The sequence below is a fragment of the Acanthaster planci genome, linkage group LG14 (assembly GCF_054643075.1).
Source record: "Acanthaster planci isolate LZ-2023a linkage group LG14, COTS_SCS, whole genome shotgun sequence".
Lineage (NCBI taxonomy): Eukaryota > Metazoa > Echinodermata > Asteroidea > Valvatida > Acanthasteridae > Acanthaster > Acanthaster planci.
Genome location: NC_141790.1, coordinates 1 through 12,027, shown reverse-complemented (window position 1 = coordinate 12,027; position 12,027 = coordinate 1). Strand labels below are relative to the sequence as shown.

Genomic DNA, 12,027 nt, shown 5'->3' with positions numbered 1-12,027 from the left:
TGTACTAAAATCAGACTTACACATCCCCATCAGAGGGGGTCCAGATGCTGCCGTCTATATCGAACGTGTACTCGCAGATGACCAGGCTAGTAGCTGGGTCATCCTGAGATCCGGCGGCAGGGCAGTTTTCAGAACCCAGAGTGTATGTTCCACCACTGGCGACTGATATCAGACAAAAGCGAGAAATTCTAAGAAGAAACTGGGCCTAAAAGCACTCTATGTGTTGAGGAGATGTTTAGGATATGGTTTAGAGGTCACGTCAGCAGATCGGTCCTTGCAGCGTATTGTGATTGTGATTCAGACTGAAAATGACTTGTCTTGATTCTCCGGAATTCTCAAAATTTCCGATCAATTTGCAGTTGACTTACGGCTGAATAGATTACAAATCAGTTCGTGTTATTAACTAAAAAAGTCAAACGCAGTTACATTGTCAATATCTGCAACAACTTACGGTGCACCGTGGCTGTGACACTTGCAGACACGACGCCCAAACTGACGTTGGCGATGTAGGGATAGACGGGCTGGCCGGCTCCATCCAGCGCGCTGGGGTTTGGGAGTCCTGTGGGTTGGTATGAACACTTCCAGTGGATGCGGACGTCGGTGAAATTCTGCCCGTTGATGTCGAGCGTGGCGGTGTCATTCCGGGCGCGCCCCAATTCCTGTGTGGTCGTCCCCGCCAGGAGCGTTGCGCGGAGCTCTGACATAACTGGTGCCTGCCCCTCCTCCACTGCAGATTAGAGTCAGATGGAAAACTGCTGTGATGCCCAACGGCTACGGCTTACAGACAAGTTTAAAAAGACTCCAGTTACTGCTCAAAGCTGTCTTGCCAAAGGGTGCATTATAGTCGGACATAGACACTTTCAAACTATCTCCTCTGTAAATAAAATTCCAAGTGATGAAATCATGAAAACTTAGCGAGTGACCAGCAAAACCCATGGCGCCCTTCCATTCAACATCCAACTTCCGAGGGGCATGGGAAATATAACAGTATATACCTGGGGTTTGACCTTCCTTGATCCTACAAAGTCTCTAAAAAAGTCATGAAAGATTGTGGGTGATCTTAAAAACGAAAACAGCCCAGCCTCTACATGTGTATTGCGTATGTCGATACCAGAAAACAACTGAGTACCAGTCTCCACATTAAAGTTGGAAAACAAATCAAGTTTACGTGCAAAAGCAAATGCCAATTTCACCATGGGGGAAACTTATCACCTATTTGTGATTCCTTTGCAACAATTTTGATTCACTTCCTATTAAAATTTTAACGGGTTCTAATGGACAGCCTCAATATGTTTACAAAGTGTATGTGCTCTGGTTTTTTTTAACTGATTTCTCTAAAGATGACAAATGCATCTGTCATGTCTGTGTTTCCATCTAAACACATCACACATGTCAAATTTTAAACCCTTTTTCTCCAAAAAACAGGGCTCAGCTAAGACCTGAAGCCAGGATGTAGTCATGGCCAATAATCTAGCCAACATTGATGGGGCTAGGTTCGGCATGGAGACTCACTTGTTCTGCAGTCGTCTCCGGAGAATCCACTGCTGCAGGTGCACTGGGCATCGGTGCAGGATCCCGGGAAGCAGGCATTGCTGTCGCTCCTCCATGAACATTGCTCTAATGTTAGTATAAGCATGAGGGGAAAAAAAGATTGGAAATTCAAAACAGTATTTTTGGGAGTGAGTTCCATACATGAAAATCACTTAACACCCTGTGCACAAACCCTGGTGACTGGTCTAAAAAATTTATAAGTATTCCCCTTTTGTTTTGGGAAACATTCTAACGAAACTATGACCATATTCAAAAACTGCACTACAATCTGGACATCACCTGCACCATGCTTGCACCGTGTGTAGCCCCCCCCCAAAAAAAACTTTCAGACTGGTCAGCTGGTCTAAACAAATCCCAGATGCTCTCTACGTAAAGGCCTCATTTGATTCCCTGCAAAATTTGAACTTTTAGGACATGCCAAGTAAGCTGGTTAATGGCCGTGGCCTAAAACAAAATAGCTGGCTGAAATTCACAACCAATGAGGAATGACCGCATAGGAAAATTAAGGCCTCGCACTCATGGCGCTAGCCTGAGACTTTCCCCACCATTTCAATATATTGAAATACACAAAGTCTACTGCACTTACACTTCCAGTTACACCTTACCGGGCAAAAAGTCAGGCATGCCAGTAACTGACACTTTGACAGAAAGTTCTGGGGTAGCGTAAAAAGGTTCGACAGTAGAGAGCGTAATGAATATGCACGACCTGACGTCATCAGGCTATATTCGTGACGTCACATACAGCACGTACGTTCGAGAGGACTTGACTCGGTTAAGGGTTAGGGCGCGACAGTAGAAGGTAGTGGGGCGGCGACAGTAGAAAGAGGACTTGTAAAGGGTACAGTCCACCAATTCAAACCCCATTGAAAACAGTGTAAAATCAGCACCGTTCAGGGCCCAATAGCATGCACGCCAACATCCCTGAGATTTCTGAAACACAAATGAAATTCTTATCTGGTCACTTATCTTTCAATTTCTATTCAATTTTTTGTGGGTTAACTAATTACATTTTTAATTATTCCCACAAAACAAAATCAAACCCCAAAACGTGATTTTTCCGAAGTCTGACTGCAGCCATTTTTCAAGTGGCAACCCTCAACTTTCTCAGGCACTTAGGACCATTTTTCAACCGTAGTTTTTAGCCATTCTGCTCTCATATGAAAGCTCAAAGACCCAGGGAGTTGATCCTGGCAACAATTTACACAATCTCACCATTTTGGGGGCCAAACAATCTCCTTTTTCAAAAGATACTGTGGGTGGGGGCACTTTTAATGCTAATGAGTTGGCGAGAAATTTTCACTGAATCAGTGGTTTGCACCCTTAAAAGTAATAATGGGGCGACAGTAGATGGCGGTGGCACGACAGCAGAAAGAGGACTGGTTAAATGTCGGCCTAATAATTATTTTGGTGACGTCATTATATGCATATTCATTACTCGCTCTACAATCGAACCTTTTTACGCTACCAAAGTGTTGCAACCCACGTGACAAAGGCCGTTTTCCAATACTCAACTTCGTCTCCGTCGGAGGCTTCATGTAGGAAGCCAATCCTCGATTGTGGGCCTGAAATGTTTAACTTAAATTGAAGAACTGTAATGTTTGGCTCTTTTGCATCTTACTTGATGTTTTGTGGCACTAACAGACTTATTATTGCGCTTATAACCTCAAAGTCAGGAAGTAAAAACAGTTGAAGCCTCCGACGGATCCCAAGTTGAGTATCGGAAACAGCCAAACAGACCGAGATTACCGTAAAAATTCCAGACTTCTCACATAATTTTAAGCATAATTTTCAAACACACTCTGTGGAACCAGCCTCTTGACTGCTGCAACAGAAGTGAGCCCTCAGGAGTCCTTAAAACAATTCGACAACTCTCTTCACTATTGTCCTTTTTTGTTTCTTTGACTGATTTGATAATTGGAAAAACACCCAGGGTTTGCATTATTCCCTTAAAAGTGACATCTAATGGGAAAATGAAGAAATTTATAGAAGCGGACTTACTGATGCATCTTCTCTGATCGCCCGTCTTTTCGTAGGCACTTCCAAAAGTCGGCCCGAAGTCGCCGTCGCATCGTATACACTTAGCATCGTAGTAATTGCTACAAAACACCTCCGGGCAGTGATCAATCGGTCGGCACACTTTGGTAAAAAGCCAGACAAAATTAATGACAGACAAAGAGGAACTTTTTTCCCAACTGTGATGACTGGAGAAATGGAAGGATCACCGATGTATAGATAATCCAGCATTTCGCACCGCCGCTGTCACGGACCGCGGCGGTGCCCAAATGCCGCAAGTGAAACTGGATATTGAAGTCAGACATGTATTTTACTCATGTGGGTGAAAGTTTCATCTAGAAATTCATAGATAAGCTGTTGGCAACGTAGCAGAAGTAGCCGCATGTACAAATTACAAGAAATGTCCGGCATTTCCGTCCACCGTCCTATTGGGGTACATGCTGGGCCTGACTAACTTTCTCTTTCTCTTCATACAATTTTGTGAAGGGAGCAAAGGCACGGCGGGTTATATGCAATGAGGATAAGAAGAAATTACGTCATACCGACCAAAGAAATTTCACTATTTTCCAGGCTTTGCAACCCGCGGGGGCGCACGTTTCCCTGGAACTGAGTTTTTCCTGGTGTGTTTTGTAAATAATATTGGACGCGCAGGGGAGAGTTGCTGCTCTGTATGCGTACGCCCTCTTTTGGTCTCTTACTTGCTTACCCTCACATCTCGGGGAGAAGTAGCCTTGGACACACGCACAGAGATCATCTTCGATACACGTGCCTCCGTTAGGACACGTGGTGCTGCCATAACACGTGACTATACGTTAACAAAACAGAAGAAATAGTAAGTATAGGAAAATGCAAACTAGGTGAACTTTGAACAGGATCCATTTTATTTCCTTTAAATAAAACCAAAGCAGACTGTATTTCATTATGTTTTCAGCTCGCACTTTCTCATAAAAGTGTGAACCGCGCACGGCACCGAAGCACAAAGCTAAACCGTAACTGAAGCTTATCCAACGCGACAAATTATACGCAAAAACTCTGCGAACATAACTGTATAGGGTACCTACATGCCTCCACTGCTGACAGCGTCAGAAAAGTCGCTACAAGAACGATGACGATGACATTTCTCATATCGGCCATGCTGTCTTAATTGAGCCGAGATCGGAGCTTGCAGCCTTGGGGTTGGCCTAGATACATATTTGAAAGGACGAAGGGACATAATTATCATAGATCGTTATTGCACTGCGCATGTGACAAGGACGTGTCCGTGTCAACCCTTATCAAAAACCCACACCCTCAAAATCACATTAGATCCTCTCTACACTGTAGAATAATGACAGTCCAACAGTGCAGTGCCCTAATGAATCAACAGTGACTCGATAACGCTTGGTACAAACTTCATCAAAATAAAAAGATTCAATCGGATGGAGAGGGGAGTTGACAATAAATCACGTAATGTTCCAAGTGGATCACATTTAATTGTATTTACCAAATCCGAAGCAGTGTTTACGTCAAGCGCCCGTTTGATGTTCTGCATCCAGTAAACAGATTCCCAGCCCAGGCAACAAATTTTGCAATGTACTCTAGTCTACGTGACCAGCAGCGCGTACCTTTGTACCTGACAACTTCCTCATCGCACGACTGCCTAATAACAGGAAATGTAAATATGATATACGTGTACATGCACCACTTCAACCTGTTCTGCCGGTCAGTAGGCTTATAAAAGGTATGGTTCTCTCACGTGCTCTACAGGGCCAGGGATAAAGTACGAAATTGGGCAATCCAACAATGGCAATTGTGTGGGCGAAAAGTCTGAACAATTGGTAGGGGGATACCCTAACTCTCCCCAAAGACAGAAGGGGAGGGGGAACAATTTATCGTTTTGATATATCATAACGGCTGTATTTTCGAGGTTGTACACTTTCTGCTGATGAAATTGCATTGTTTCGAAGATTTAAAAAAAAAACGGTATATTTGCCTACTAGCTCAATTCAAAGAATTTAGAAACAGTGCCTGCCCAGCCTTAAAAAAATGAATTTGGTCACGTGATACCACAAATCCTTTTAATGAACGTCATAGACAAGCGTTGGATTTAGGAGTTTGGCCTTGCGGAACAGTGTGCGATTTCAAAACTCGGCCTGTTGAAGAGATCCACGACACGATAAGGTTGGCGTGTACACTCCCACAGTGGCCCGGATGAGTGCCCGTGATATGCAAATGCGCGAGTATACCCCCTACGGAAACACTTCCCCTGTGTAGAAAAACATACTTTCAAAGGAAGTTACAGGTTTGTAGGGTCAGAATTTGTGGAATCAAGGTGTTGCCGTGTTTGATGTACAAACAGTGGCCACAACGCCTGGAAATGGGCGAGCTACGTTGGAATGAAAAAAAAAACTGTAGATTAAAAAGAGTACGACAAAAAGCTTTTTGACCCTGGTACTTGGCAACCGTGATTGTCTACAAGTCGCCATAGTTACTTTTGAATAAAGTCGAAATCTGTCGACCCAATGCGCGTTTGGAAAGGGTCGACAGATTTCCTGCCTTGAGATTGGTTAACGCGTTGCACTTGGAGGCGCACTACTGTGAATCACCCGTATGCCTCAGAAAGACCTATGTATTTAGAGGGACACTCAGGATTTTCTCAACACATAAATTCATGTTTTCATATCTTCATTGGGATGCCTGATACATAAATTTCAATTCAATTACATTTATTCTTTCCTCATGGAAAAATACAGGTACTAACAATGTATGAGATACAGAGGCCACTAAAGGTGGCAAAACCTTAAAAGCCTATGTCAGGCGTGCCATTACAAGACAGTACAAAAAACTACAAACAGGGAAAACATTACATTATATACAAAATGAGCGTGAAATGAAAATAATGATGAATGAGAGGGCTATCGCTACGGCAGGGGTAACATATACTTAATAGGCTGCATCCGAATCTGTTGTCTGCTAGATAGACCTAGGTCTGGGTCTTCACTGCATTGAAAGTACGTGGAGACACGTGGACAATAGACCTAGCCGTAGCTCCATTTGAAGCAAGATATAGGACGGAGATAGAGAAACCCCCCCCCCCGCCTTTGTGTTGGTCATTGTTTGACAGGAATCTCAGGAATTCATTACAGACTTCTAGGGGATGTGTAACAATAGTCTAGAGCGTGTGTATAGGGATTGGAAAGGTAAGGGGGTACCCCCTCCGTCCCATATCTTGCCTGGTATGCGTAGCTCTGGAAGCCCGTTTCGGACACGGCCTTCAAGTAATCACACATCAAATTAGGACCCTAGGACGCACGAAACCTATTGCGTAAGATAAGTTTTTGCTCGAAAGTGTTATAAGACCTGAATTAAAACATAATTACCGAAGTTTCAAGAGTCGCTTTGTGGGATCAGGTCAGGCACTGTTATGTTGGAGATTATAAATCAATGAACAGTTCGAGCACATCTTGTTCGTTTCAAACAATATCAGGTGTGGCCGCCTGAGAAATACACCGAACAAACCTGGGCGATATACTTGAAGGACTCGGTCTGAATGTCATTGACCTCAGTGTTAATGAATGGAACTTATCAAACGTGCACGGCACAACGCCGATTTCAGCTTTCAAGGATATAATCCTCTTCATCAATCATGTATCGCCGAGTAGACAACTAATGCGGAGAAAAGTGACACGCACCATCGACGAATTCCGCATTTTCCGAGAGTTGTTAACCAGCACTTACACGTTTCTGAGATTCGTCTCGGATTGACTTTACGGCTTCATGAATGACTGTATGCGTCTCCATGGCAAAGCGCACGAGGGTGCACTGAACTAATTCAAGCTCCATTGAAAATAGTGTAAAATCAACCAAGTTTGGAGCCCCATGGCAGGCAACTGAAGTCCCTGAGGCCTCTCAAACAAAAAACAATGTGTTGTTTGGTCCTTCAGATTTCATTTGATTTTCAATTTTTAGTAGGTTAACCAATGAATTTTTTAATTATCCGCCCAAAACAGACTCACCCCCCCAAAAAGTGAATGTTGCCGAGCCCTCCCAGCGGCCATTTTTCAAATGACATCCCTCACCTTCTTGGGGCTCTTCTGACTAATTTTCAATCCCATTTTTGTCTGCTTTGCCCCCAGATGGGTGCCCCTGAATCTACATAGATGATCCTGAGCCATACTGACACAATTCCACCATTTCTTGGCCCAAACAGACCCCTCTTTTTGAAACAATCTCTGGGGGGTACTTTTTCTGCGCCTCGGCCTGGCGGAGAATTTTCCTTGAATTGGGACACTGCACCCACGAGGAATGCGATGGCGCGGATGGACATTAGTGCCGTAAGAAGCTGTATATGCTTGGGACATTGTGACTACATGTTTTTTCTGCAGGCTCCCGCCCTTCGTGCGCTTATAACCCGTACGTGCGACTCACAATTAACTTGTAGGTACGACCAATAACCCACGCATGCGAGCCCGGATATTTTTCACCGGGTCCTTAAACTTTGTACAAGTACATGAGAGATTAACCGCCTTTCCCACCGCCATCCCATATTTATCATCTCATGATATATGAGCATACGGGGGCGCTATTTCAAAGCAATTTAGCAGGCCCCAAACAGCCCGCTTCGAGTAGTCTTGTAGCTGCACGTGATAGTGACCATGACCATTACTCCACAGCGAATAACTCTATTGTCCTTAAGATACTGCATGCGTCCGTGTAGTTGGTTTACTCTTCAACATGGAAAGTTCGTTTTTACCAACGCTGGCACACAGTTCATATTCTATAAAATGTGACTCTTTTAAGAAATAGAAATTACGAAAATGGCCTTCAGTAGCTGACTGAGGGCGCTCTGTCCAAGCTTTTAAGACAACCGTACGCGTGATCGACCAGACGCAACGGTGCCAGTTTTTGTAAACCGATCATCAAAACTTCGGTTCGCTCGTGAAATAGAGACAAAACAGGCCTACGCTAACAACACTTCTGATTACACGACAGGACTAAGTAACTGCAATTCTGTGCATGAAAAGGTGCGAGATAACATACGTCTTGATTGATTCGTTCATCTCATAAATTTACGAAAGTTGTTTTCATAAAGCCCAACACCACAGGCTGAGCTTTTCATCAGTATTCTGTGACAACTATACATGCCAAAAATTTAATTACGAAACATAAATAAGTAACAGTACACTGACTACAACAAACGCCAATAAACGAGAAACCAACCGCACATAAAAATGATAAACAATGTTATAATGAACTACACAGCTTATGAAACCCTACACTGCCTCTCCAGAGCTCGGCTCCGTCTGCTAATTTGTGAGAACGGAGATTCCGGATTCATTCGGATTGGTGTTGTTGCCCAGAAGTATGCCCGTGGTATACGGTATAGAAGATACGTATATATTCTTCCAGTGTGGTCAGGGGCGTCAATCCCGAAGGATGGGGGAACGTATCCCCCTACTTTTTGAAGGGGGGGGGGAATTACTGAATTATTCCCTTCACAACTACCCACACCTTTTTTCGTGGTGAGAAGAACAAAGTCAGATTTTTAGGAATTTTCCGCACTTCAGCCAAGATGTATTTATTTCGGCTAAATAAAAGGTAGAAACTTCTGTAAGCTATAAATACGCTATTAAAGATGGGTACATCTGTATCATAGACAGCACCCCTTACAGTGTCACACGGTGTCAGCAGACACCCCCACTGCTTTTCAAATTGCCATGGCCGGGCGATTTCACCCCCCCCCCGGTGCCCAGAACAAATTTACGCCACTGTTTAGGTTCACTCTATTTGAAAGATTGCCGTCCCGCCTCAGATGGGCAAGAGGCTGGGCTGTAGAAAAGCATGGAAGTGAATTCTGAGTGTCAAGATTCAGTGTCGTTGACCCGAGTCGCTGACTCGGACTCGAGTCGCTATTTTTTAGACACTTGACTTGACTTGGGAAAAAATGACTTGGTTACAATACTGTCAATATAAAAGCAGTTTGTGAAGACTTCTCAACGACTATGCATTCAATATCACTCAAAAAAGGAGACTTGTTTTTAAAAGGCTATAAGCATGAAGTAAGATTCTGCACGAATGTAATACATATTGCAAATATACATCAATATCACGAACATCGACTTCTATATACAGTCGTCTCCTCTCCCCACCCTGATTTTCGTATTTTCATGGCCGGGTATGTCGCGGCCCCCTTTCCCACCCCATCCCCCAATTTCTAACACAAATTTACCCCGCTGAGAAAAGACCACAAGAGGCCAACACAATCATCAGTAAAACACCATCCACATCTGATTAAAATCTAAATAGTTCAATGCGCATGTTTACAAGCAGCCACTGACTTAATTAAGCAAAAAAATAATCAGTAATAAGTACAAAGTCAGGAGAGCTTTTGCGGGTGTAAGGTAAACAGCGCCGCCACAGGGCACAGGGGTGGCAATGTCCTCCTCGACACCGTGCGGGGACCAGCTTCCGCAGCTGGGGAAATCCTTCGGTTTAGGGGGCAGGTCTTCCTCGGAGCCCACGCGGATGAGGACCGACATGCCAATCTGCGGCGGGAAACAAAGAGAGACGAAGCTCGATAGATTCTGTAGGATTTTGAACCAGGGCATGGCACACATGAAAACACACATGAAATTCAGAGTGTTAACAGTTTCAGTGTTTGGCAAGATTTGCCATAAACAAATGACCCTCCAGAAGCTAATTTCTGAAACAGTTTGAAAAGTACCCTTGAAGAGTTAGCCCCCTCCCCAAAATGTCCTTTATGCCATAGGTTTTTTCTAAACCACCCTGTTGCTCCGTCCCGTTAACTGTAGGCCTATTTATTTGAGCTTGCTCTACCTCTACGTGGAACTCCAAGTGACAGTGAAACAACCACCAGCCCGGGTTATTGGCGACGAAGCGGACCGCGGTGAAGCCCCCGTCGGGGACAATCACGGTATCCTTCAGGGGAGCTCGGCTGAGTTTCCTGGTGATATTGCCTGCATGATGAAACGACAAAGTGCGCGTGAAATAACATGTTGCCGTAGGGCCATAATTTTTTTTTTTTTTTAGAAATTTCCCCTCATTCTGTGCTGCCTCAAAGGTTGGGCTGATAGAGGCGGCAAAGACTTGAAGAAGACATTCAGTTCTGCACGCTCAACAGAAAACCGGGGAAAGCACTTTTTGAGGCAACAATGCTTGCAATTAGTCAATGCATATCCTGCTTTTTTGCACGAACTTCCTCATAGGTAAACATTTGGACACCTGCTTTGTCGAGATCCATCACCTCTTGCACGCTGGTCGATGTATTAAGCTTCTCTAGTGCAACCACCCGAAAGGAGTGGCCATGTATGTGCATGGGGTGGCTGGCATCGAAGGTCACTCCTTCGTCGATGAGGACCAGCTCAACGACCTGCAACGAGCAAGAGAGAGAGAGAGATTTGAAAGCCATGGCAAACCCACCTTAATAAGCTCTTTGCGAGTTAAATTTGAATAAAATCTGTACACTGAGTTCTATGAATTCACGTGAATAAAACAATTTGAATTCTCCATACTAAAGACGCTGTTTCTATGCCTCGTGATTCAGGGCAAGCTTTTGCCAAGTTACATAAGAGACGCCTTGCACTAATATACTGTTTTCAATTGATAAGAAGGGCACATAGAAACCGGCAGTCCATTCTAGAGACTGTAGTCGCTACGCAACAGCTTGCCCCGAATCACGAGGTACAGCAACCGTGTCTTTAGTCTGGGGAATTCAAATTGTTATGCTTATGTGCAATCAGATAACTTGGTGTACCAGATTTCATTCACATTTTCAGTCGCAAACGGCTAATATTGGAGGCATGACAAGAGGAACGGACCGGGCTTTTTAATGGAGCAAAGGTGGCAGTCTTTCAGGGGCAAACTATATCTATGTCAAAAGGTTGACTCCGTTCAATAAACCCCGACGAAGCATGCGAAGGACACCAGAACTCCAAGTTCCGGATTCAGGAATCTGCAATTGTAATTGCAATTGTATGGAACACATGACTAAAGAACAACAGGAAGCCCATGTGAACCTTGGGAAAAGTACATGTCCTCGTTGTATACCTGCCCCAGTTTGACCTCGATGGTGTGTGTACACTCGCAGTATTCCCGCACGCAGTCTTTGGCCGCTGCCATGCTCTCCGGGGTGCAAAACTCTCCGGCGGGAATGTCTCGGGACTGAGTCAGGGGCGGCGAGGGGGGGAACGCGAAGGACAGGTGGTTGAGCTGGGGCGAGTAGAGGTGATGCGTCCTGGACACGTCCTCAATCGGGTAGTTGACTGGTTCGTGGAAGTGGTAGTTGTTGACCTTGTAGAAGTCCATTCCGAGGTAGTGGATGACGTCAGCCTGCGCCACGCTCGTGCCGTCGTCGGGCTCTGTGCGTTGTAAAAAAAAAAGTCGAGCCAAGTCAACAGTATCAAAAATACATCTATCGGTTACGTGTCAATCAAGACACAAAGCCTCTTTTCTTTAGGCAGGATT

At 44.5% G+C, this 12,027-nt stretch overlaps 2 protein-coding genes across 4 annotated transcripts in view; both read right to left on the bottom strand.

The window, feature by feature from the left end:
- The window catches only part of LOC110977889 (uncharacterized), a 39,306-nt gene extending 34,102 nt beyond the window's left edge, over positions 1-5,204 (bottom strand). For 2 of the 3 annotated variants that reach the window (XM_022232416.2, XM_087145682.1), the window contains exons 1-7: positions 5,048-5,204; positions 4,626-4,745; positions 4,271-4,369; positions 3,550-3,687; positions 1,513-1,617; positions 452-727; positions 21-162 (exon numbers count right to left, since the gene is read on the bottom strand). In XM_022232416.2, coding sequence (XP_022088108.2) covers positions 21-162; positions 452-727; positions 1,513-1,617; positions 3,550-3,687; positions 4,271-4,369; positions 4,626-4,698 — 833 coding nt within the window. In that variant the 5' untranslated portion in view covers positions 4,699-4,745; positions 5,048-5,204. Of the gene's footprint in view, positions 1-20; positions 163-451; positions 728-1,512; positions 1,618-2,137; positions 2,268-3,549; positions 3,688-4,270; positions 4,370-4,625; positions 4,746-5,047 lie in introns of those variants that run through there. The other variant, XM_087145683.1, reaches the window with a different exon arrangement.
- A 3,891-nt stretch (positions 5,205-9,095) lies between these two features.
- Positions 9,096-11,943, bottom strand: LOC110977813 (multicopper oxidase 3-like). Its single transcript, XM_087146039.1, has 4 exons — positions 11,611-11,943; positions 10,786-10,933; positions 10,381-10,520; positions 9,096-10,088 (listed from the first exon to the last, which is right to left on the bottom strand). Exons 1-4 carry the CDS (start codon positions 11,866-11,868, stop codon positions 9,882-9,884), a joined length of 753 nt encoding a protein of 250 aa, XP_087002165.1. The 5' UTR covers positions 11,869-11,943; the 3' UTR covers positions 9,096-9,881.
- Positions 11,944-12,027: the final 84 nt, after the last annotated feature.

Bases quoted from the DNA above. Each gene is read 5' to 3' on its own strand.
- LOC110977813 (XM_087146039.1), bottom strand. From the start codon at position 11,868: ATGGACTTCTACAAGGTCAACAACTACCACTTCCACGAACCAGTCAAC. The intron at 10,521-10,785 runs GTGTCCAAATGT...TTCATCATGCAG, and splicing joins GATGGATCTCGACAAAGCAG to GCAATATCACCAGGAAACTC. The intron at 10,089-10,380 runs GTAGAGCAAGCT...TTCCCGCCGCAG, and splicing joins ACTTGGAGTTCCACGTAGAG to ATTGGCATGTCGGTCCTCAT.